This window comes from Vitis vinifera, chromosome 2 (assembly GCF_030704535.1).
Source record: "Vitis vinifera cultivar Pinot Noir 40024 chromosome 2, ASM3070453v1".
NCBI lineage: Eukaryota > Viridiplantae > Streptophyta > Magnoliopsida > Vitales > Vitaceae > Vitis > Vitis vinifera.
In genome coordinates, this window is record NC_081806.1 from 13,001,724 (window position 1) to 13,028,773 (window position 27,050).

A 27,050-nucleotide genomic window follows, 5' to 3' on the forward strand; every position below is an offset into this window, starting at 1 on the left:
TTACAAAAGCGAACCTGTAAAGAGTTCCAGGTACTTGTTTCTCATATCTGATTCCAATTCCCATGTAGCTCCTTCCACTCCATGATGATCCCATGACACTTTCACTAGAGGTATGATTTTGGTTCGGAGTACCTTCTCTTTCTTATCTAAAATCTGTCTCGGCCCTTCCTCATACGTTACATCTTCTTGCAAATTCAAATCTTGCCAATCTAGTACATGTGTGGTATCAGGCTCATACTTCCGCAACATGGAAACATGGAACACATCATGTATACCTGATAGTTGTGGCGGTAAGGCTAATTTGTATGCTACCTCTCCAATCTTTTGAAGGATTTCAAAGGGCCCAACATATCTTGGAGCAAGCTTTCCCCTTTTTCCAAATCGAAATACACCTTTCCTTGGTGTTACACGTAAAAACACGTGATCTCCTATCTGAAATTCTAGGGGTCTCCTTCTGTGATCGGCATAACTTTTCTGTCTACTTTGTGCTGCCAATAACCTGTCACGTATTACTCGAATCTTGTCAATAGTCTCTTGCACCAATTCTGGCCCAATCAGACTAGCTTCACCAGATTCCATCCAACACATAGGAGATCTACAAGGCCTCCCATATAGTGCTTCATATGGTGCCATTCCAATACTGCTTTGGAAGCTGTTATTGTACGCAAATTCAATCAAAGGTAAATGTTCCACCCAATTTCCTTTAAAATCCATCACACATGCTCGTAACATATCTTCTAAAATCTGAATAACTCTCTCTGATTGCCCATCAGTTTGAGGATGAAATGCCGAACTCAATTTGATTTCAGTTCCCAAGGCTTTTTGTAAGAACTGCCAAAACTGTGATGTAAATCTAGGATCCCTATCTGAAACAATAGAGAGTGGTACCCCGTGCAACCTCACAATTTCTTTCACATACAATTTACTCAACACAATAACTGAATCAGTGATCCTCATTGGTAAGAAATGTGTTGATTTCGTTAATCTATCAACTATCACCCATACACTATCCTTACTTTGGGGAGTTCTTGGCAACCCTGTCACAAAGTCCATCGTCACATGATCCCACTTCCATTCTGCTATAGGTAGTTGTTGTAACAACCCTGCTGGTTTCTGATGTTCAACTTTCACTTGTTGACATGTTAAACACTTGGAAACGAATTGAGATATATCCCGCTTCATACCCTGCCACCAATATTGACGCTTCAAATCATGGTACATTTTAGTTTCTCCAGGGTGTACTGTGAATCGAGAATGATGAGCTTCCTTCATTACCTCCTCCTTCACCTGAGCATCATTAGGAACACAAAGTTTATTCAAGAAATGAATCCCACCATTAGAATGTATGTTCCAACCTTCTACTGTATCACCCGCCATGATTTGAGAGCGCATGCACTCTAACTTTTTATCTTTCCTTTGAGCTTCAATAACCTTCTGCAATATTGTTGGTTGAGCTACCAAAGTACAAAAACATGCACCAGAATCATGTACATCAAAGCAAGGATTGAATTCACTGATGTAATCATACATTTTCCACTCATAAACCACCAACCCAGATAACACACTTTGAGCCTTTCTACTTAGGGCATCAGCAACCACATTAGCTTTTCCTGGATGATACTGCAAAGTAAAGTGAAAATCTTCAAGGGTTTCCAACCATCTCCTTTGCCTTGCATTTAGATCTTTTTGAGAGAAAATATACTTCAAACTTTTGTGATCTGAAAACACTTCAAAATTTTCACCGTATAAGTAATGTCTCCATAACTTTAAAGCAAAGACTATTGCTGCGAGTTCAAGATCATGTGTAGGATAGTTCTGCTCATGGTTCTTCAATTGCCTAGAAGCATAAGCAACCACTCTTCCTCTTTGCATCAAAACACATCCCAAGCCATTTTTTGAAGCATCACAATAAACTGTATATCTTTCGCCACTAATAGGAGTAATTAGCACCGGCGCTGTTGTTAGTCTCCTTTTTAGCTCTTGAAAGGATTCTTCACACCTATCATTCCAATCAAAGTTCACTCCCTTGCGTGTCAATCTACTCATTGGGCAAGCAATTCGAGAAAAGTTTTCAACAAACCTTCTATAGTACCCAACTAGCCCAAGAAAACTACTGTAGACTCCCCATTTGGGTGCTATTTCATGCAGCTCATTCTGGCCACGTGTCACTCCCGGATTAGTCAATATAGGATCAAAATCGTGGAGTTGATGGACCAATTAGGGGAAGACACCTGTAAAGGTGAAGAAGGTTCAAGAAGGAGAATCTGCAGGCCGTTGTCTTGAGGAGCGGATGAGAGAGAGGAGAGAGGCTGCAGAGTAGTGGGGCTGGAAGGGGGCTGTCTCTGCAGATATGGTTAGAAGGGCAAATCCGGGAGAGAAGAAAGGGGGATATTTTTGGATAGCAGGTTGCTTTTTGAGTAGAGGGCAGAACGAGAGAGATATTTGAGGGGAGTTTTTAGCTTGAGAGAGGAGGCGCTTTGGGGGGCTGGGAGAGATATTTTAGGGAGAGAGTTTTCCTTCTGCAGGGGGAGGAGAGCTTCGATTGCCATTGTAGAATTTTTACTGGGGGAGCTTGGGCAGAGAGAGTTTGGAGGGAAATGGTTTAGCTGAAGGGAGCAGAGGTGAATAGAGAGAAGGTAAGAAAAACAGAGAGAGGGGGAGGTTTTCTTAGCAGCCGAGAGAGGAGGTTAGCAGGGCAGGGGAGGAACCGCTCAGGTTTGATCCTTCCTCACTTCAAATTCTCCATTATTACTGCATTACTATGTTTCCGGCTGATATCGGTATATTTGCTTAGATCATCTAAAATGTTAAACCAGCTTTTCATTGTTATTTGTTGAGTCTCTGTTTCCCTATGGGTGCATTGTCTGATTATTCTGCTATTTGTTTGTGCGCTAATACCCTTTGGATTTTCCCCACCGTTTCCTCTTGAAAGTTCTTTAATCTTCATTAAAATGGAGTTTGGATTTAACATCATCTTCTCTTATACATGCTCTGTTTTTTTTTCTTCACTCTCTCTTCTCTATTTCTGGTTTGTTTGAGTGATGGGTATCATGTTTGGGTTAACCGTCTGGATTGGAATGTATCTGAGAGAGCTCAGCATCAAAGTTTTGGGGGATACTACCCTCTTGTCTGTTTGGTCAGCTAGAGGTTACCTATCTAAGGAAGCATGAAGGAGACCTACTTCTGACAGGATATGATATTGCCTCTCCTGATGGTGATGATGGGAATAGCATAGCCCAATAAAGAAAGCCACGGCTAAACTGGGTCCGTTCTATCTTGGCATGGGAGTTTCAGGTGATGAAGAGGGTGCTCGCCATGGGCCATCTTTGACGCCTGGAGGTTCATCTAAGGCTCACAAGAACATAGAAGATATCCTTCTTAAAAGGGCTGCCCAAGTTTCTGATAATAGCTTCGGTGTGACTTACATTGGCAGAGGGGGTTCTGGAAATTTCATTAAGATGGTTCAAAATGGTATTGAATATGGTGATATGTAGCTGATTGCATAGGTCCATGATGTGCTAAGACCAGTTGGTAAGCTCTCCCATGAGGACTTGTGTGATGTTTTTCTCGGAAGGGGACAAGAGGGGAGCTGTTGAGCTTTTTGGTTAGGATCACTGCAGATATCTTCGGTATTAATGATGATAAGGGTATGCAGAGACTTCCAGTGCGTATGGTGCTCTTCTCAGTGGCTGTGTGCAAGAGAAATCCGCGTAGAAAGCAGAAGCCACTATGCAGAAAATGAGAAAGATGAATTTTGCAACATCATCTTTTCCTTACAATATGTTGATCCACGTTTACTCTCAAACTGGAAATCATGGCAAGACTGAGGCATTGATTCAAGATATGCCAAGGAAAGTAATTCCATGTGATGCATTCACAGTAAGGAATCATGTGTTCGCTTATGTTGTGGCATCTGATATTTCTACAATGGAAGGGTTCTTGAATCGGATGGGGGAGAATCCCCATATTTCTGTTGATTAGAATATATATTCAGCTACAGCAAGTGGGTATCCGAAAGTTGGGTTGACTGACAAGGCCTTAGAAATGTTAAAGAATATAAAGAGCAACACGTCGCCTTAAGTTCCCTCAAAAGTCTCCATTGAAATCCAAAGTTCTTACCTGCTCATGGGTCCCATGTGTACGTGATTATCATGCATGCATCCAAGGCTATCCTTCACACTCCCATTACCATATCATGCCTACAGTTCATCATCACGTTCCCACCCGTGTTATCCTTACCCGCGCATATACCCATTTCTCATACCCACTGCCATGCTATCCCATCATCCCATACCACCACTCCCGTGCATACATCCACGGCCATCAAACCCACCTCAAGCTCACCATCACTCTTGTCATCATGCACCCGCCATCACACCTCATGCTTGCCATACCCATTCCTTTTGTACCGCATACCTACCAACCCATTTTCTCCCACTGTTTCACTATGTGCAGACAACTTTTCATGCCTTCATCATCCATTCCCCTCTCACCATTTTCCATTAATCTGCATGATCCTCACCATGCCCACACTCTTGTCTCTACATAATGGAATCCCATACCATCGTGCCCATAGCCTTGCACCTTCACTAACCATCCACCACCTTTTCTCTCTCTAACCACAACTATACCCATTTTCTTCTCTCCCAACCCCTTCTCTACCTATTCTGCCTTTGCTCCCCACAAATTACCTCATATACTCTCCCTTATACATATGAATTGCAGGCACGATCTCTTTGACGCATGCATGGCCTTTTTGGACCCCCTCGTTTCCCAAGTTTGCAAGTGCGTGAGAGTGATGAACTGAAAGAGATTTCCAGAGGCTGTGAGATTGCAGTTTCTGAAGGCGGCATCTCTGAGTCCACTGTCTTGAGTGTGGTTTGAGCCTTAAGGGCAGACAATGCAAGTTTGGCTCTCCCCGATGTTCTGACAGATGAGGAGATAAGCCAAGGTTTAAAGGTCTTCTCAAATGGGTATGCCTTCCCACCTCTTTACTGTGAGAGCGGATTGGTAGGAGGTGGTGATATTATAATGGAGATATTGAGAAAGTTTTTGGTATCGAATAACACGTGTCGGGGTATGGTGCCATTCCTGAAAAGCTAGAGTTGGGAATGCTGGTCCAAGTATACAGTTTCTTCAACAGAGCCAAATTATTGCGTTGCATGGATCATGCCATTATTCTGCACCTGTTGATGAGAGGTCCATGGGTTGTATATTAGCTGAGATGGCGAACCAGTGATCATTGTTTCCTGGGCCTTCAGAGCGGAATTCGTTGAGGCACCCCTTTGGCATCCCATCAAACAACGTTGGAGGATGGGGAATTGGTTCTCCACCTTGTGGCTCGTCCAGATAGTGGGTGCATAAGTGTTCCCAATGATCTTGAGGATCATCCTGATAAGGTGATGCTGGCTGAAATTCAGATTGTCTAAGCTATTGACTGTCGTGGTTTTGGTGCGTCTGATACGCTAGCAGGCTTCAGTGCACTCCCTGGCTGCAGGTAAGAGGGTCATCATTTTCTGTGCTCTCGGTGCTTTCACTCCTACTTGCAACGTGAAGCACATGCTAAGCTTCATTGGGAGCTGAAATCAAAGAGCCATATTATTGGTGGAGGCGACATGGGGTAGAGCATCAACTTTGGTGGAGGATCCTCTATGATGAGCACTTCTACAGGTGATTTCTATGCTGGGAAATTCCTATCTCACCATTGGAGGTCCATCATCTCAAGGCGGGTCCCAGTATTCAATAATCTGAGCTCGAAAGAGATGTTGAGGGACGCGAACTCCAATGGAAATTTCTCCTTTGACATCAATGGTTTATCTTAGCCAACAAGTCGATCACCTGCAATTGCGTGTTTAATACTGTGGTTCAGTGGCCAGTTCATTTGCACCCCAGGCCCATTCTCTTTCCTCAAGCACGACCTGTTTTGCATGGCCACCTTTGGCATGCAACTCAGGAGCCACGTGTCAGTTTCCTTTTCTCCAATCCTCTTTGATTTTGAAAAAGATTTTCCCAAACTTCGTTTTGTAAATAATCTCCTAAATTCCATTTTTTTAAATAACTTCAAGTCTCCAAAGCTTTCATCCTTAGAGTTTTTAGGACTCAAAATCCCATTTTCAATAAAATTTGGTCGCCTTTTTTTTTCTTTTCTTTTCTTTTTGGCGTGCCACTTTCGAATTTTCTTTGTTTTTTTTAAAAATGTTTTAAAATAAGCAAGAATCAAATTTTGTAATTCCTAATGATGGAATTTATGGATTTGGTTTATGCAAAATAAACGGGCTTTGGTGGGGGCCCAACATATGAGATTTTATGATTGATGGATTGTTTGGTTGATTCGGGTGCCATACATGATTTATTCTGCTCTATGATATGCATGTGACTATCCCTTAATTGCACACTAATCTCACTTTTTGATAGCGCATTGAAGATCGTTGCCTAGGTACGCATTTGTCCTTATTCTGGTCTTGCTATATGCATGTTTTGATACTCATATGTGCATGATTGATTTGAGTATTTATTGATTTCCTCATCATCGCCATGTTAGCTTTGTTCTATTAGTAGAGACCCGACTTTAGGGACTTAGAGGGGTGCTACGGTCTTTACCGTACCTTCCCGATAAGTAACCTGACCCCCGAACCCGATCCGGTTTTTTCGCAGACCACCTTTTCCAAAATAAGGAGTCACACTTAGGGTTTTTCTTTCTTATTTTGTTTACCCTTTAAAAAAAACAAAAATAAGTGGCGACTCCAAGTCATTTTCAAATAATCAATAAAAATCAATTTTTGAAAATAAAATTTGAGCTCGCCATCGAGTGGGAAACGCATTGAGCCGAAATGCGGGGTCCACAAAATGGCGACTCCACTGGGGATCTATAGAGGGTCAAACTTGAACTTAAGATGAAGCAAACATGGCATTTGATGAGTCAATCAGCGAATACCTGTTTCTTGATTGCACATTGGGAGTTCTTGATGTATGCTTGGATATTGTGTTGTGACATTGATATGATTGATCATCTTGATTTGGGGCTTCAGATGTCGCTTTTTCTGTACTTCATTGCTATATTAGTTTGGTACATTGACATGTCGATTATCATAGGTTGCTCACCTTGTTTTGCTTGGTATGGCGATTCTGTTTCTTCCTGATTATTCTGCTCACTTCACATGCCTAGACTCACTATTGTACATCGTTTGACTTGCTGTGTTGTTTTCTCTGACTGGCATATTATCTTGATCATCTTTTGAGCATGATGTTCATATAGCTATTCATCCTGATAGTTGTAGCTTTTTGTGTGGACATGAGTGATATATCCTGTACTTTGCTTGACTGTATGACGCGTGACTACCTTCCTTCTGCATGATTGCATGTTGCTTGTCTATGTGGGCCGCACATATATCCCCTTACCTCCAACTCTCTTGGTTTCGGTCATTCCTTTCATCCCGGTTCTCACTATTGCAAGTGTGAGACCTTTTGTGTGTTTGCTCTCTGACCGAGCCAGAGATTAGGAGTAGGGTCTAGCGACGGGCTATATTGATGTACGAGAGCATTCTGGAGGAGAGCGACACTTTGGTGTCGATTGGAGTTCGATCATTGAAGACCTGTATAGCCCGAAGCTAGGTTTCATGGATATTTGTGTGGCCAGTGTGTTTCATATCCTGCTTTAGCTTTTTAGGGTTTCGGATGCACCCACACCATTCACTGTGCACTCTAGCCGACTATTGAGTGTTGAGAGTTTGAGAGGTTTCACCATAGGAAACCCCCTGGGATGCGAGGTAGTGCATGTGTGGAGGTGATGACCACCTTGCATGGAAGCACCCCGTCTCTTCGGAGACGTGCAGAGGGTTGCGTACCGCCGGAGGGTATGATCGCTTCTGCTAGGGATATTTTAAAGTCCACCCTTATCCATTTAGAGCCACCTTGACCTTGTAGGTTGAGCCGTAGATCCTTCGATTAGGATTCCCTCCCTACACGTGGGTGCATCTGAGGGCTTTCCATGCCTCTGTAGCCGCAGTTTTGGATCCGATTTTCCCTCTGTTTAGTCTCCAGTTGAGAGTGCACTGAGATCATGACGAGTTTGAGTACAGTCGGACCGCTCATCTTCACTTGGATGCTTTGCTTGTTCCTGTTCAGATTATCTTTTCTTCTATATATTCCCCGAGCCATATCCTTATTCCGTTCTTCGTGCTTTGTAGGATCGGACCTTTGTTCCTTGTCTTGATATACTTTTGTGGATCAGAGCAGAGGAGGAGTACTTTCAGGATCAGGATTTTTACTCTCAGTCTGGGTATAGTTTCGTGGATCAGAGTAGAGGGCAGATTAGTTCGGGTTTCAGATACACCAGATATGGATCAGCAGGTTGTCACGGTTGATCAGTTCACGGCTGCCATGGCTTCTATCCAGGAGGCTTTGGCTAGCCTCAAGCAGGAGATTGGTGGTCAGCAGGGTAGACCACCAGTAGTCCAGGATGAGACGCCATATGACTCACACCCACCTCCACCACCCCCACCCGTTCCTTTAGTGCATCAGGCATCACCATATGTATTACACGGGCATTCTGAGATCGCTCCACCCGTAGTCGCCCAGGCCGTTGTCGCTGATGACACGCATGCGCGCATGGACCGCATCGAGCAGTGTATGAGACAGATGAGAGTGTCAGATGGATCAGTTGTTTGGGATGATTTTGGGGGTATGCCGGTAGCCAGCTTGCCGGCTAAGTTCAGGATGCCAGATATTGAGAGGTACACTGGTATCGGTTGTCCGCGCCTCCACCTCAGACTTTATAGCACCGTGATGAGGGCTCATGGACTGGACGAGCCTCAGATGATCACTCTTTTCCCCCTATCTCTGAGTGGGGCGGCTCAGCGCTGGTTTGCGTCTCTGGAGTCCTCAAGACGCCGTACATGGGATGACTTGGCCCAGGAGTTCCTACGACAGTTTTCGTTTAACACTGTTGTAGACGTATCGAGGAGAGAGCTTGAGGCTCTGAGACAGAGGACAGAGGAGTCCGTTTCTTCTTTCATTTCCCACTGGCGCGGGAAGATAGCTGAGATAGTGGATAGACCATCAGAGAGAGACCAGATTCAGATGGTTTTGAGGAGCCTACAGCCGAGGATCGCCAAACATGTAGTCGGGGTCCCGTTCACAGATTTTGGGTCTTTGGTTATGGCTTTGTATGATGTCGAGGACGGCATCACGAGAGGTTTATGGGCAGATTCTTCCCCTAGTGATGTTAAGGGGAAGAAACCATTTGTAGGACCGAGACCGACAGAGGTTGGTGCTATCAGTTCATCCAGTCAAAGGCCTCTCAGACGCCATCAGCCGATCCCATAGTTTTCCGAGCCTCATTCTTCCTATGCATCTCATCAGTACAGGCCACGGGCACCTCATCCGGCTTACGATCAGACACACGTACCACAGACATTGGTTTTACCTTCTTATGCCACTCAGGGCATTGAGAGACCCGCGGTCTCCTACACAGCCACAGGGCAGCCATGCTACGCTGCTCAGTTCACCGCGAGACCTGCGGCGCCTTATCCCCGACCTGGAGCTCAGCAGACTTCTGCTCCGTTTGCTTTGAGGACGCAGAGGCAGTTCTCGCAGATAGGCATGCCGTTGAGCCAGGCTCTTCGGAAGCTTACGGAGGCTGGTTTATTGACTGCTCTCACCCCTCGGCCACTACCCCAGCCAATTCCAACTCAGTTCAAGATGGATTTACACTATGCTTATCATCAGGGGCCTGGACATGAGACCGATCGATGCACCGCTCTGAGGCACGCTATTCAGGATCTGATAGACCAGGGTTTGGTACACTTGGGCCAGCCGAGTGTGACCACAAACCCGTTGCCGACCCACACCACACATGCAGTTCCTCCACCAGCTGGTGGTATTCATTTCTTGGACTTCGATGAGACTGATGATCATGTCCATATGTTGAGTTGGGATGATCCAGACCCAGAGCCTATCATGCCAGCTGGGATTTACGAGACGAGTGGGGTGACTCTAGAGCCACAGATGCCTGCTCCATTCCGATTAGTTCCTGAGGCAGCATTTGCACAGGCGGCCACTTCCGAGCCTCTGACATTCACACGCTATAGCGTTCAAGCGCCGTACATTCTGATCCCAGATGTTGAGGAGGTTCGAGCTCCACATGTTGATATTTCTCAGACTCCGGACATCCAGTATATCCTCTGAGGGGGTAGAGTGATGCGACAGCCACCTCCCGCGGCAGCTAGGCCAGTTGAGGGTACATCTGCTTCCCAGGAGGAGGTCAGAGCAGAGGATGACGAGATTTTGAGGCAGTTGCAGAGCACTCAGGCTCGTATTTCTATCTGGAGCCTTTTAGCGTCCTCCAGTACTCATCGGGATGCACTGACTCGAGCTCTGAGCCAGATCAGAGTTGATACCACGACCACTCCCGAGGGACTCATTCATATGATGACGGCTAGTAGAGCTACTTGTATTATCTTTTCCGATGATGACTTGCCACCGGAGGGCTCAGACCACACTCGCCCGTTCTACATATCTGTTGGTTGTTCAGGCCGCCGAGTCCCATCTATCCTTTTGGACAATGGCTCGGCCCTGAACGTATGTCCTTTGGCCATCGCCATCGCTCTTGGATACGCACCATCTGATTTCGGCCCATCCACTCAGACCGTCCGAGCTTATGATAGCACCCGTAGAGAGGTCATGGGTACATTGGAGATCGAGTTGCTGATCGGTCCAGCCACTTTTGTCGCTGTATTCCAGGTTTTGAGGATTCCTACATCCTTTAACCTGCTTCTGGGCCGACCATGGATCCACAGAGCCGGGGCCATTCCTTCTTCCCTTCATCAGAAGGTGAAGTTTATTCACGATGGTCAGGTCGTCGTGGTGCAGTCTGTGGGAGACATGTTCATTGCTACCGAGCCTGTGCTCGAGATTAGTCACACTGATGACGATCTTTTTCTGACTGGATTCACCTTCGATGAGGTGCAGACTGTGGAGATAGAGGATTTCTACCGGGATTTTGTGGCCATGTCCTTTGACCAGCATGAGAGCACAGTGGTGCTCGATATTATGCGGAGCATGTCTTATCTACCCGGCATGGGGTTGGGTCGACATCAGCATGGACCGAGCGAGTTCATCACTATTCCTGATCATGACGTACCATTTGGGCTCGGGTTCATCCCCACTGAGGCCGATTATCTCTACATGGCGCGTTTGCGCAAGGAGAGAGTGAGGGCTCGACTGACCCACACACCTTTCTACTATCCTCTTCGCCCATACACCAGGAGCTTAGCAGATTACTTTGTGAGGGCATCGGAGCCGCACGCACCATCTAACGGGATCGTCGGAGGACTTAGCACCACCCAGGAGGCCGAGCTTCAGCGCCTTGTCCAACAGTTACGATTGAGAGATGGAGACCCTGGTCCTTCGACTTCTGTGTTGATTGCTCCTTCTTCTCCGGATCGCACGAGCCTTATGACGCTTTGTTTTCATGATGAGATCGATGAGCATGGGACCCTTGCTGAGGTCGGGGACGTAGTGGACGGAGCTGCCCCACATGACGAGTACATCGACGAGATGCTCGCCCTGAGCCTGAGCCAGATTGAGGAGACTATTCAGCCTGGACTTGCTTCATCATTTGATCTCTTCGGGGTATTCGTCATTGAGCTTGCTGAGGAGAGCCTAACTGCCCCTGCTCTGGAGATTGCCGAGGATGCTATAGTTTTTTATGATTTGATTGATAGCCATGTTGGCATTGTTGAGGGAACGTCCGACTTTATGGACCCACCTCTTTCATTTGACGTTCTGTCGGGGTTCGTCTCCCGTTCTGACATTGTTTCCGATGTTTCATCTATGGATTTGAGCATTTTTGAGTATCTGCCTGTCTCTTGTGATATTGATTTATCTGCACCATGTTCACCCACATCACAGATTTTTTATGTTGATGATGAGATTGCACAGCACGACTCAGATGATGACTCATCTTCTGTTTCCGATTCGGATCCCGTTGATCAGAGGGTTTCACCTGCTATAGGAGACACAGAGATTGTTGATTTCAGCACCGCGGATCAGCCTAGGGAGTTGAGGATCAGGTCAGATTTATCCTCAGATGAGAGAGATAGTCTCATCCAGCTGCTCAGATCCTACTTGGACGTTTTCGCATGGTCCTATGAGGACATGCCGGGCCTTGATCCATCTATCGTCCAGCATCGTTTGCCACTTCTGCCCCATGCCAGACCGGTTAAGCAGAAGTTGAGACGATTGCACCCTCGTTGGAGCTTGCAGGTGAAAGAGGAGATTCAGAAGCAGCTCAGTGTAGGATTTCTATCAGTGGTCGAGTACCCAGAGTGGCTGGCCAATGTCGTCCCTGTTCCCAAAAAGGACGGCAAAGTGAGAGTCTGTGTTGATTTCCGAGATCTCAACAAGGCCAGTCCTAAGGATGATTTTCCTCTCCCACACATCGACATGTTAGTTGACAGTACAACAGGTCACTCGATGTTGTCCTTTATGGACGGATTTTTCGAGTACAGTCAGATCTTGATGGCTCCAGAGGACATGGAGAAGACGTCCTTCATTACCGAGTGGGGTACTTATTGCTATAGAGTCATGCCATTCGGATTGAAGAACGCAGGAGCCACATATCAGAGAGCAGCGACCACCCTCTTCCATGACATGATGCATCGGGATGTCAAAGTTTATGTAGACGACATGATAGTGAAATCCCGAGGTAGATCAGATCACTTAGCAGCTCTGGAGAGGTTCTTTGAGAGGATCAGACAGTTCAGATTGAGACTGAATCCCAAGAAGTGCACTTTCGGAGTGACTTCTGGGAAACTCTTGGGATACATGGTCAGTGAGCGAGGCATAGAGGTAGATCCGGACAAGATTAGAGCCATCCTTGACATGCCTGCACCGAGGACCGAGAGGGAGGTCAGAGGCTTCCTGGGCAGACTTCAGTACATCAACAGATTCATTGCCAGATTGACAGACATTTGTGAGCCCATTTTCCGACTCTTGAGGAAGAGTCAACCTACTGTTTGGGATGATCAGTGTCAGCGCGCATTTGAGAGGATCCGAGAGTACTTGTTGTCGCCTCCAGTTTTGGCTCCGCCTACACCAGGCCGTCCTCTACTCCTATACCTATCAGTTTCGGACGTGGCTTTAGGTTGCATGTTAGCTCAGCTCGATGATTCGGGCAAAGATCGAGCCATTTATTATCTGAGTAAGAGGATGCTAGATTACGAGACGAGATACGTCACGATTGAGCGCTACTGCTTGGCATTGGTTTGGGCCACTCGCCGATTGAGACATTACATGACCGAGTATTCAGTGCATTTGATATCTCGTCTTGATCCTTTGAGATATTTGTTTGACAGGCCCGCTCTAGTTGGTCGCCTTATGAGATGGCTGGTACTTTTGACTGAGTTTGACATTCATTATGTCACTCAGAAGTCCATCAGAGGGAGCATTGTCTCAGATCACTTAGCCTCATTACCAGTTTCTGATGCCAAAGCTATTGACGATGATTTTCCAGACGAAGATGTCGCAGCTGCGACTAGTCTGTCGGGTTGGCGCATGTACTTTGATGGTGCAGCCAACCATTCTGGATACGGGATAGGCGTTTTGTTGATATCCCCTCATGGTGATCACATTCCCAGATCTGTTCGTTTGGCATTCTCGGATCGACATCCGGCCACGAACAACATTGTTGAGTATGAGGCATGTATCTTGGGGTTAGAGACAGCCCTCGAGCTTGGGATTAGACAGATGGAGGTGTTTGGTGACTCCAATATGGTATTGAGACAGATTCAGGGCGAGTGGAAGACTAGAGATGTGAAGCTTAGGCCTTACCACGCGTATTTGGAGCTACTGGTCGCGAGATTTGAGGATTTGAGATATACACATCTGCCTAGAGCGCAGAACCAGTTTGCTGATGCTTTAGCTACTCTAACTTCCATGATCGACATTCCCGCTGATGCCACTGTTCGCCCTTTGTTGATTGAGTCGAGATCTGCTCCTGCGTATTGTTGTTTGATTGATGATATGGAGATAGACGATGGTTTGCCCTGGTATCATGACATATATCACTTTTTAAGACTCGACGTATATCCTGAGGCCGCCACGGCAAAGGATAGGAGGGCATTGAGACAGTTGGCCACCCGATTCGTGATTTGTGGCAAGACGCTATATAGACGATCACTTGATGGGATACTGCTATTATGTTTGGATCGCGCTTCTGCTGATAGATTTATGCGAGAGGTTCATGCGAGAGTTTGCGGACCACATATGGGGGGGCATATGTTGGCCCGTAAGATCATGAGGACAGGATACTTCTAGTTGACCATGGAGACAGATTGTTGCCAATTCGTTCAGAGATGTCCCGAGTGTCAGATACATGGAGATCTCATTCATGTGCCGCCCTCAGAGTTGCATGCATTGACTTCACCATGGCCGTTTTCAGTATGGGGTATCGATATCATCGGGAAGATTTCACCTAAATCTTCCAGTGGTCATGAGTTCATCTTGGTTGCTATCGATTACTTCACCAAGTGGGTGGAGGCTGCTTCGTATGCGAGATTGACATCATCTGGAGTTGCCAGTTTCATTAGATCACACATCATTTGTCGCTACGGAGTCCCTCACGAGCTGATCTCGGATAGAGGGGTACATTTCAGAGCAGAGGTTGACACTTTAGTACAGAGATACAACATCCGACATCATAGATCGACTGCGTATAGGCCGCAGACGAATGGGGCAGTAGAGGCCGCGAATAAGAATATTAAGAGGATATTGCAGAAGATGGTTGAGACTTCTCGGGATTGGTCGGAGAAGCTCCCTTTCGCATTGTGGGCATATCGGACTTCTTTTCGCACCTCTACAGGAGCCACACCCTATTCATTGGTGTACGGCATGGAGGCAGTGCTACCTGTTGAGATTGAAATGGGATCATTGAGAGTAGCACTAGAGCAGCAGATTCCCGAGACGGATTGGGCTCAGGCTCGATTTGATCAGCTCAATCTCCTAGATGAGAGGAGATTGAGAGCAGCAGACCACGTTCGTGCATATCAGAGGAAGATGGCCCGCGCTTTCAAAAAGCGGGTCAAGCCTAGACCACTGCATGTAGGTGACTTAGTTTTGAGAGTCATCAGAGGATTGATCAGAGATCCTAGAGGGAAGTTCAGACCCAGTTGGAGCGGACCTTACTTCATTAGGGAGTTAACTCCAGAGGGCGCTGCATGGCTGATGGATTTAGATGGAAACCAGTTCTCAGAGCCGACCAATGTGGATCAGCTAAAGAGGTACTATGTTTGAGACCATGGTCGCAGGATGGGTGGCCATCATTTCGGTTAGCCATATCCCTTTATCCCCTTCTGATATATATAGTCCATTGCTAGCCCATTTGAGCCTCCCACGCGCATCATAGCCTTCATTTCTTATAGCTTCGCTCACATTTTCACACCGGGATTGGGGCCCTTTAGTGTATGCATGCATTGTTTGAGAGTTTCATGAGCCTTGGACCTAGGGGCACGTTCTTCTCATTATCTGTGTTCACCACTGCATCATTGCATTTCATCTCATCTCACTGTTCGTGTTATTCATCATATTTTCTTTATCTTATCTATTGTTCGTTTCACGTCATCTTCTTTCACCTCGAGGGGTGATCCTCCTCATTTCATCACATGGAGGGTAGTCATGTCATTTCCACTATCTATCCCACGAACACTGATCCAGGGATTCTTAGTTTGAGAAGGTCACCTCATCAAATTGAGTTTGTGATATATTGATATTTGAGGGCATGTTTATTCATTTTTTATCCCGTCTTTGGGTCTTCTTTGTATGCGTTCAGATCATGTACAGTTCAGTTATATGTTGTAAAAAAAAGAAAAATGATGAAAAAATAAAATAAAATAAAAAATAAAAAATAAAAAATGGAAAAAGAAGTAAAAACCAGGTGTGTATTGTTATCCATCACTGAGTGTATGTATTGATGTTCGAGGGTCACTTGATCGAGTATGTTTGTTGACGGGAGTTCGTATGTGAGCTTCCCAGGATCCCTCAGGCTTTGTATTCATTTTGTTGCATATTTTGTGAGCGAGATGAGTGACTTTCTCTTAGGAGCTCTGGGTTATTGTCCGTTCCATCATTATGTTCGTAGTTGATGTGACATCACTCCATGTCTGATCTGAGTTGATCATCACTCCTTTTGATGTTATTCGCTTCATTATCATCGTCCTCGTTTTCGCTTCTGATTCGTCATTCTCACTTCACTTCTTATTCTTTTCTTACCACGACCCATCTCGGGTTTGATATTCCTTTCGTATCACCATTACATATCTCATTATCAGTTTGATTTGCTTCACTTGTTTCCTCATCGACATCATATTCACATTAGACACCCTCAGGTCCAAGGCTCACAGGATTTTCTGTACATGTTGCATTTCACACATGAGGACATGGATTTTGATCATTGGGTATTTGAGCTTAGTTTCCCTTCGTTTCTATCACCCTAGCCTACATTATGTCCCGTGTCTTAAGACCACCCTGAGGCCATGGGGATCAGATATCGTCTTCTACGGCTTCTATGTGGACAGGTGTTTGAGATTCAGTTGACATCCAGATATTTGCCATGCATCTTCTTTTGGGAGACACTTCTCAGATGTTTAGATTCGTTTCGACCGTGTTTGGATTACCATGATCACGTGTTTGATGAGGGATGATTCGATGTCACCTGTTTTTCCTGGTTTGTCGCACGTCAGATGCTATACTGGGGCATATTCCGTTTCAGAGGATCTTTATGGATCTTCGCAGAGGTCACATGTTCTAGGATAGATGATTCCATGCTATCTGATCTCCGACCTATCCTACATTTCGATGCCATACAGGAGCATATTTCCGTTCGGATGAGATTTACAGATCATGAGGGAGTTGCGTGCTTATCCTTATTTGCGAGATGTATGCAGGGATGATGATATATTCGCTATCCTCGCGATGATTCCTTAGCGGAGCCTATCGAAAGTCATCTAGCCAGTTGCAGGCATAGATGATTTGGGCTCATCTGATTTTTCAACATGTTACATTTTTTATGCCACACTAGGGCATATTCCCCATCTTGATCGAGATTTATAGATCCCCATTGGTTTACATGATCATCCACGGTTATGAGATACACGCCAGGTTGATGATTGATTTCATTTTGTCTTGATATTCCGAGGGGCCTCTCTTGACTCGTTCAGCTAGATTCATATTCTTTGATATAGTCGTGATTCCTGGATGGGGTTATCTTAGGTGCCTGGATTTCCCGCGTCATCATTTCAGTGGGGTACATATCAGATCTGTTACGCGTCCCATCGGTGCTATTCTCGGGTTATCAGGACAGATCGGATACATCTGATGCCATACTGGGGCATATTTCCCTCATTTAGCCGTGGAGGCGATCGTTCTCTCGCATGTCCATCACAGCTTCCATGACTCGGCCGAGATATATTGTATTCGTCTCACTGACCATCATTCCTGAGCTCTTCATCGATATGAGCTCTCAGGGGAGCGTCATTCAAGACCCGTAGAGTCCCTTTCAGCCATTTCCCGGCGGATTGAGATTTGCAGCGGCATGCCACACTGGGGCATATTTCCCCCTCATTGTTTCCTTGCAGTCTGGCGTTCAGAGCCGTCGTTCATTCACGGTTTACGACATTCAGAGTCATCATGTCACATTTTTTCAGTTCGGCGTTCAGAGCCACTTCTCCAGTTGTCGGCATTCAGGGCCACCATCACTTTTTAGTTGCGGCATTCAGAGCCATCACCGCTTCTCAGTTTCTGCATTCAGAGCCATCATCACGTTCTCAGTTCGACGTTCAGAGTCATCATCATCGCTTCTCAGTTTCGGCATTCAGAGTCATCATTGTAGCTTTTCAGTTTCAGCGTTCAGAGCCATCATCGGTTTTCAGATCGACATTCAGAGTCGTTATCACTTCTCAGCTTCGGCATTCAGAGCCATCATCGGTTTTCAGATCGACATTCAGAGTCACACCCTCGGTTTCGGTGTTCAGAGTCGTTATCACTCCTCAGCTTCGGTGTTCAGAGCCATCGTCATCACCGTGTTTTCAGTTCGGCGTTCAGAGTCATCATCGGTTTTCAGATCGACATTCAGAGTCGCATCCTCGGTTTCGGCGTTCAGAGTCGTTATCACTCCTCAGCTTCGGTGTTCAAAGCCATCGTCATCACCGTGTGTTCAGTTCGGCATTCAGAGCCATCATCGGTTTTCAGATCGACATTCAAAGTCGTTATCACTTCTCAGCTTCGACGTTCAGAGCCATCATCGGTTTTCAGATCGACATTCAGAGTCGTTATCACTTCTCAGCTTCGGCGTTCAGAGCCATCACCGGTTTTCAGATCGACATTCAGAGTCGCGTCCTCGGTTTCGGCGTTCAGAGTCGTTATCACTCCTCAACTTTGGTGTTCAGAGCCATCGTCATCACCGTGTTTTCAGTTCGACGTTCAGAGCCATCATCGGTTTTCAGATCGACATTCAGAGTCACATCCTCGGTTTCGGTGTTCAGAGTCGTTATCACTTTTCAGTTTGGCGTTCAGAGTCATTACCGTCATCTTGTTTAGGCTTCCAGAGTCATTACCGTCATCTTGTTTAGGTTTCCAGAGCCATTATCATCATCTTGTTTGGGCTTCCAGAGCCATTTCCGTCATCTTGTTTAGGCTTCCAGAGTCATTACCGTCATCTTGTTTAGGCTTCCAGAGCCGTTATTATCATCTTGTTTAGGCTTCCAGAGCCAGTACCGTCATCTTGTTTAGGCTTCCAGAGCCATTACCGTCATCTTGTTTAGGCTTCCAGAGTCATTACCGTCATCTTGTTTGGGCTTCCAGAGCCGTTACTGTCATCTTGTTTAGGCTTCCAGAGTCATTACCGTCATCTTGTTTAGGCTTCCAGATTCATTACCGTCATCTTGTTTAGGCTTCTAGAGCCATTACTGTCGTCTTGTTTAGGCTTCCAGAGCTGTTATTTTCTAGTTTAGCTTTTAGAGTTAGTTTTTTTGGTGGCTTCTAGAGCTGTTGTTTCCTAGTTTAGCTTTTAGAGTCAGTTTTTGGTTGGCTTCCAGAGCTGTTGTTTTCTAGTTTAGTTTTTAGAGTTAGTTTTTGGTTTGCTTACAGAGCTGTTATTTTCTAGTTTAGTTTTTAGAGTTAGTTTTTTTTTTGTTGGCTTCCAGAGCTATTGTTTTCTAGTTTAGTTTTTAGAGTTAGTTTTTGGTTTGCTTCCAGAGCTGTTATTCTCAGTTTAGCATTTAGAGTTAGTTTTTGGTTGGCTTCCAGAGCTGTTGTTTTCTAGTTTAGTTTTTAGAGTTAGTTTTTGGTTTGCTTCCAGAGCTGTTATTCTCAGTTTAGCATTTAGAGTTAGTTTTTGGTTGGCTTCCAAAGCTGTTGTTTTCTGGTTTAGTTTTTAGAGTTAGTTTTTGGTTTGCTTCCAGAGCTGTTATTCTCAGTTTAGCATTTAGAGTTAGTTTTTGGTTGACTTCCAGAGTTGTTGTTTCCTAGTTTAGTGTTTAGAGTCAGTCTTGTCATGCAGAGTCACAGCTCCTAGCATTCCTATTCAGTGGCATTGCGTGTCTCACCTTCATTGGATTTGCACTTATTATCGTCCTCCTCACTTCGTTACCTTGTGCTTATCGTGTAATCATCATGTAGTCCACATAGGGCAGTCTCCTTTAGACGCATTCTTGTTCGTACTCCAAGGTGGTTCGACTGTTACTCACCTTTGACATTGATTTTTGGGTCACTTTTGGAGACATTTTAGAGGGAGCCTGGATCCTTAGTGTGGCCGCAGAGGCATTTTGTGACATCTTTCTTTTTTTAGGATTAGAGCCTTGGTGTTCGTCTGCTGGCCTGAGTGAGTTTTTATCTCACTAGTGTCCCTATGGGGGTCTCCTTGGTTCTTCAGTAGAGTTCACTTCATTACACTCACTATTCACACCTTCTTTTCACTCCATTGTTCATATTCTTTACACTCGTGAACTCTACCGAAGAGGGACATATTTGTAGACCCCCCATTTGGGTGCTATTTCATGCAGCTCATTCTGGCCACGTGTCACTCCCGGATTAGTCAATATAGGATCAAAATCGTGGAGTAGATGGACCAATTAGGGGAAGACACCTGTAAAGGTGAAGAAGGTTCTAGAAGGAGAATCTGCAAGCCGTTGTCTTGAGGAGCGGATGAGAAAGAGGAAAGAGGCTGCAAAGTAGTGGGGCTGGAAGGGGGCTGTCTCTGCAGATATGGTTAAAAGGGCAAATCCAGGAGAGAAGAAAGGGGGATATTTTTGGATAGCAGGTTGCTTTTTGAGTAGAGGGCAGAACGAGAGAGATATTTGAGGGGAGTTTTTAGTTTAAGAGAGGAGGCGCTTTGGGGGGCTGGGAGAGATATTTTAGGGAGAGAGTTTTCCTTCTGCAGGGGGAGGAGAGCTTCGATTGCCATTGTAGAATTTTTTTTCTAGGGGAGCTTGGGCAGAGAGAGTTTGGAGGGAAATGGTTTAGCTGAAGGGAGCAGAGGTGAATAGAGAGAAGGTAAGAAAAACAGAGAGAGGAGGAGGTTTTCTTAGCAGCCGAGAGAGGAGGTTAGCAGGGCAGGGGAAGGAACCGCTCAGGTTTGATCCTTCCTCACTTTAAATTCTCCATTATTACTGCATTACTATGTTTCCGGCTGATATCGGTATATTTGCTTAGATCATCTAACATGTTAAACCAGCTTTTCATTGTTATTTGTTGAGTCTCTGTTTCCCTATGGGTGCATTGTGTGATTATTCTGCTATTTGTTTGTGCGCTAATACCCTTTGGATTTTCCCCACCGTTTCCTCTTGAAAGTTCTTTAATCTTCATTAAAATGGAGTTTGGATTTAACATCATCTTCTCTTATACATGCTCTATTTTTTTTTTTCTTCACTCTCTCTTCTCTATTTCTGGTTTGTTTGAGTGATGGGTATCACGTTTGGGTTAACCGTCTGGATTGGAATGTATCTGAGAGAGCTCAGCATCAGAGTTTTGGGGGATACTACCCTCTTGTCTGTTTGGTGAGCTGGAGGTTACCTATCTAAGGAAAGCATGAAGGAGACCTACTTCTGACAGGATATGATATTGCCTCTCCTGATGGTGATGATGGGAATAGCATAGCCCAATAAAGAAAGCCACGGCTGAACTTGGTCCGTTCTATCTTGGCATGGGAGTTTCAGGTGATGAAGAGGGTGCTCGCCATGGGCCATCTTTGACGCCTGGAGGTTCATCTAAGGCTCACAAGCACATAGAAGATATCCTTCTTAAAAGGGCTGCCCAAGTTTCTGATAATAGCTTCGGTGTGACTTACATTGGCAGAGGGGGTTCTAGAAATTTCATTAAGATGGTTCAAAATGGTATTGAATATGGTGATATGTAGCTGATTGCATAGGTCCATGATGCGCTAAGACCAGTTGGTAAGCTCTCCCATGAGGACTTGTGTGATGTTTTTCTCGGAAGGGGACAGGAGGGGAGCTGTTGAGCTTTTTGGTTAGGATCACTATAGATATCTTCGGTATTAAAGATGATAAGGGTATGCAGAGACTTCCAGTGCGTATGGTGCTCTTCTCAGTGGCTGTGTGCAAGAGAAATCCGCGTAGAAAGCAGAAGCCACTATGCAGAAAATGAGAAAGATGAATTTTGCAACATCATCTTTTCCTTACAATATGTTGATCCACGTTTACTCTCAAACTGGAAATCATGGCAAGACTGAGGTATTGATTCAAGATATGCCAAGGAAAGTAATTCCATGTGATGCATTCACAGTAAGGAATCATGTGTTCGCTTACGTTGTGGCATCTGATATTTCTGCAATGGAAGGGTTCTTGAATTGGATGGGGGAGAATCCCCATATTTCTGTTGATTAGAATATATATTCAGCTACAGCAAGTGGGTATCCGAAAGTTGGGTTGACTGACAAGGCCTTAGAAATGTTAAAGAATATAAAGAGCAACACGTCGCCTTAAGTTCCCTCAAAAGTCTCCATTGAAATCCAAAGTTCTTACCTGCTCATGGGTCCCATGTGTACGTGATTATCATGCATGCATCCAAGGCTATCCTTCACACTCCCATTACCATATCATGCCTACAGTTCATCATCACGTTCCCACCCGTGTTATCCTTACCCGCGCATATACCCATTTCTCATACCCACTGCCATGCTATCCCATCATCCCATACCACCACTCCCGTGCATACATCCACGGCCATCAAACCCACCTCAAGCTCACCATCACTCTTGTCATCATGCACCCGTCATCACACCTCATGCTTGCCATACCCATTCCTTTTGTACCGCATACCTACCAACCCATTTTCTCCCATTGTTTCACTATGTGCAGACAACTTTTCATGCCTTCATCATCCATTCCCCTCTCACCATTTTCCATTAATCTGCATGATCCTCACCATGCCCACACTCTTGTCTCTACATAATGGAATCCCATACCATCGTGCCCATAGCCTTGCACCTTCACTAACCATCCACCACCTTTTCTCTCTCTAACCACAACTATACCCATTTTCTTCTCTCCCAACCCCTTCTCTACCTATTCTGCCTTTGCTCACCACAAATTACCTCATATACTCTCCCTTATACATATGAATTGCAGGCACGATCTCTTTGACGCATGCATGGCCTTTTTGGACCCCCTCGTTTCCCAAGTTTGCAAGTGCGTGAGAGTGATGAACTGCAAGAGATTTCCAGAGGCCGTGAGATTGCAGTTTCTGAAGGCGGCATCTCTGAGTCCACTGTCTTGAGTGTGGTTTGAGCCTTAAGGGCAGACAATGCAAGTTTGGCTCTCCCCGATGTTCTGACAGATGAGGAGATAAGCCAAGGTTTAAAGGTCTTCTCAAATGGGTCTGCCTTCCCACCTCTTTACTGTGAGAGCGGATTGGTAGGAGGTGGTGATATTATAATGGAGATATTGAGAAAGTTTTTGGTATCGAATAACACGTGTCGGGCTATGGTGCCATTCCTGAAAAGCCAGAGTTGGGAATGCTGGTCCAAGTATACAGTTTCTTCAACAGAGCCAAATTATTGCGTTGCATGGATCATGCCATTATTTTGCACCTGTTGATGAGAGGTCCATGGGTTGTATATTAGCTGAGATGGCGAACCAGTGATCATTGTTTCCGGGGCCTTCAGAGCGGAATTCGTTGAGGCACCCCTTTGGCATCCCATCAAACAACGTTGGAGGATGGGGAATTGGTTCTCCACCTTATGGCTCGTCCAGATAGTGGGTGCATAAGTGTTCCCAATGATCTTGAGGATCATCCTGATAAGGTGATGCTGGCTGAAATTGAGATTGTCTAAGCTATTGACTGTCGTGGTTTTGGTGCGTCTGATACGCTAGCAGGCTTCAGTGCACTCCCTGGCTGCAGGTAAGAGGGTCATCATTTTCTGTGCTCTCGGTGCTTTCACTCCTACTTGCAACGTGAAGCACGTGCTAAGCTTCATTGGGAACTGAAATCAAAGAGCCACATTATTGGTGGAGGCGACATGGGGTAGAGCATCAACTTTGGTGGAGGATCCTCTATGATGAGCACTTCTACAGGTGATTTCTATGCTGGGAAATTCCTATCTCACCATTGGAGGTCCATCATCTCAAGGCGGGTCCCAGTATTCAATAATCTGAGCTCGAAAGGGATGTTGAGGGACGCGAACTCCAATGGAAATTTCTCCTTTGACATCAATGGTTTATCTCAGCCAACAAGTCGATCACCTGCAGTTGCGTGTTTAATACTGTGGTTCAGTGGCCAGTTCATTTGCACCCCAGGCCCATTCTCTTTCCTCAAGCACGACCTGTTTTGCATGGCCACCTTTAGCATGCAACTCAGGAGCCACGTGTCAGTTTCCTTTTCTCCAATCCTCTTTGATTTTGAAAAAGATTTTCCCAAAATTCGTTTTGTAAATAATCTCCTAAATTCCGTTTTTTTAAATAACTTCAAGTCTCCAAAGCTTTCATCCTTAGAGTTTTTAGGACTCAAAATCCCATTTTCAATAAAATTTGGTCGCCTTTTTTTTTTCTTTTCTTTTCTTTTTGGCGCGCCACTTTCGAATTTTCTTTGTTTTTTTTTAAAAATGTTTTAAAATAAGCAAGAATCAAATTTTGTAATTCCTAATGATGGAATTTACGGATTTGGTTTATGCAAAATAAACGGGCTTTGGTGGGGGCCCAACATATGAGATTTTATGATTGATGGATTGTTTGGTTGATTCGGGTGCCATACATGATTTATTCTGCTCTATGATATGCATGTGACTATCCCTTAATTGCGCACTAATCTCACTTTTTGATAGCGCATTGAAGATCGTTGCCCAGGTACGCATTTGTCCTTATTCTAGTCTTGCTATATGCATGTTTTGATACTCATATGTGCATGATTGATTTGAGTATTTATTGATTTCCTCATCATCGCCATGTTAGCTTCGTTCTATTAGTAGAGACCCGACTTTAGGGACTTAGAGGGGTGCTACGGTCTTTACCGTACCTTCCCAATAAGTAACCTGACCCCTGAACCCGATCCGGTTTTTTCGCAGACCACCTTTTCCAAAATAAGGAGTCACACTTAGGGTTTTTCTTTCTTATTTTGTTTACCCTTTAAAAATAAAACAAAAATAAGTGGCGACTCCAAGTCATTTTCAAATAATCAATAAAAATCAATTTTTGAAAATAAAAATTGAGCTCGCCATCGAGTGGGAAACGCATTGAGCCGAAATGCGGGGTCCACAACTACGTACTTCAAAAACATTCTTGGGTCTTTCCCACTTTGTCACAGCTTCCACTTTTGTTGGATCCACTGAGATACCCTCTTGAGAAACCATGTGCCCCAAAAATTGAATTTCCTGCAGCCAAAAGTCACATTTCTCCAATTTGGCATATAACTGGTTTTCTCTAAGTGTTTGAAGCGCCATATGCAAATGGTGACCGTGCTCTTCTCTACTCTTAGAATATATCAAAATATCATCCACAAATACCACCACAAAATGATCCAAATAAGGCCGATAGATACGATTCATCATGTCCATGAATGCAGTTGGAGCATTAGTTAACCCAAACGGCATGACCACAAATTCATAATGCCCATACCTTGTACGAAATGCAGTCTTTGGAATATCTGTTTCTCGCACCCTCAACTGATGATAACCAGATCTTAAATCAATCTTTGAAAATAGCAAGCCCCACATAACTGGTCAAATAAGTCATCAATTCTAGGTAGCGGATATTTGTTTTTCACTGTAACTCTGTTCAATTTTCTGTAATCCACACATAACCGCAAGGATCCATCCTTCTTCTTTACAAACAATACTGGAGCACCCCAAGGTGAGGTACTAGGCCGAATAAACCCTTTAGTTTGCAACTCCTGCAACTGAATGTTCAATTCCTTAAGTTCAACTGGAGCCATCCTATATGGAGCTATTGATATTGGATCTGTACCTGGATACAATTCAATAGAAAAATCCATCTCTCTGTGAGGAGGTAAACATGGCAATTCTTTAGGAAAAACATCAGCAAATTCACAAACCATTGGAATACAATCTATAGTTGTCATCTTTTTGCCTTATCCCTTCAGATTAAAAAGAAAATAGTGTCTGCCATCCTTTCTTGACCACTTGTCATCCAGGTTTCGAATTAGAGGAATAAATGTAAGCCTTTTATCACCATAGAAACTCATATATGAACCAGAAGAGGTTTGGAATGTTACTTTCTTCAAATAACAATCTAACACAGCATGATGTCGGGCAAGCCAATCCATCCCCATAATTACATCAAACGATGAAATATCAAGAAGAACCAGATCCATTGTAACTTCAAGACCCCCAATATAAAGTACACAAGCATGACATACCCACTTGGTTTCCACCTTACCACCCATAGGAGTCTCAACACATAATGAACAATGTAGGGGAACAAATTCTATGTCTAGCATGGAGGCAAATGATGCAGAAATAAAAGAGTGGGTAGCTCCTGGATCAAATAAAACATGTGCCCAAGTGCTAAAACATAAGAGCATACCTTCCACCAAGGCATTTGACTCTGCATTGTGTGACCCTATTGCATAAAATCTTCCTTGTTGTGCTTGCTCTGGCTTCCCTCCAGGCTTCCCTTGTCTAAAGTTTCCTTCCCCTTGAGGTTGCCTTCCTTGAATTCGTGGGTTCATCTGCTGAAACTGTCGTTGAGATGGCTGGAATGCAAGTCGTTGAAATTTTGGGCACTCTCTCCTCAGATGTCCCACCTCACCACATTCATAACATCTCCTTGGTCCCTTAGCTGAATCTGTACCCCCACTATACTGCTCTTGTTTTCTAGGTTGTTGTTGGGGTTGAGTCATTTTCAGGCGCTTGAAATCCTGTTCTCGTTTTTCTGAACCACCAAACCTAGAATTTTTGCTTCTCAACCTTTGAGCTTCCTCCATTTCCCTTTCTATAACAAGAGCCCTTGCCACAACCTCACTATAAGTACGAAGCATGAAAGGAGCAACCTGTGCTCTAATGTTCAATCTCAACCCCTCTTGGAATTGTTCAGCTCGCATTTGTTCATCTGCAACCACATTTGGAGCATATCTAGATAGTTGTGTAAATTTTGCTGCATATTCAGTCACTGTCATGTTCCTTTGAACCAAGTGTATAAATTCAGCTCTCTTCTGTCTTCTAACGGCCTCTGGAAAGTAATTAGATAAAAGCAGCTCCTCAAATTGCATCCAAACCATTTTAGTTACATCCTGAGTAGTCTTGATCATATCCCACCAGTTGTCTGCTTCATCCCTCAACATGAAGGAAGCTAAAGAAACTCTCCTTTCCTCAGGCACTGCCATTACATCCAGTATTTTCTTTATTTCTTTCATCCAATTCTCAGCTTCAAGAAAATTAGGGCCACCCTGAAAGCTTGGAGGATTCAATGCTTTAAATTCCCGAATCAAGCTCACATTCTGGCATTCTGAACCAGCAACTGGATGTATTACAGGTCTTCCCTCAGTTACATCACCATGAGATATTGGAGATGATCTAGTTGTCCGTTTAG

The 27,050-nt window shown here is 44.8% G+C and overlaps 1 protein-coding gene and 1 pseudogene across 1 annotated transcript; both read right to left on the minus strand.

Moving 5' to 3' along the window:
* On the minus strand, positions 1–25,665 carry LOC132254870 (uncharacterized). The gene is made up of 4 exons (XM_059741632.1): positions 25,388–25,665; positions 24,763–25,160; positions 1,600–2,120; positions 1–831 (listed from the first exon to the last, which is right to left on the minus strand). Exons 1-4 carry the CDS (start codon positions 25,579–25,581, stop codon positions 1–3), a joined length of 1,944 nt encoding a protein of 647 aa, XP_059597615.1. The 5' UTR covers positions 25,582–25,665.
* Positions 1–27,050, minus strand: part of LOC100854118 (uncharacterized) — an 80,341-nt pseudogene that overhangs the window by 27,176 nt on the left and 26,115 nt on the right.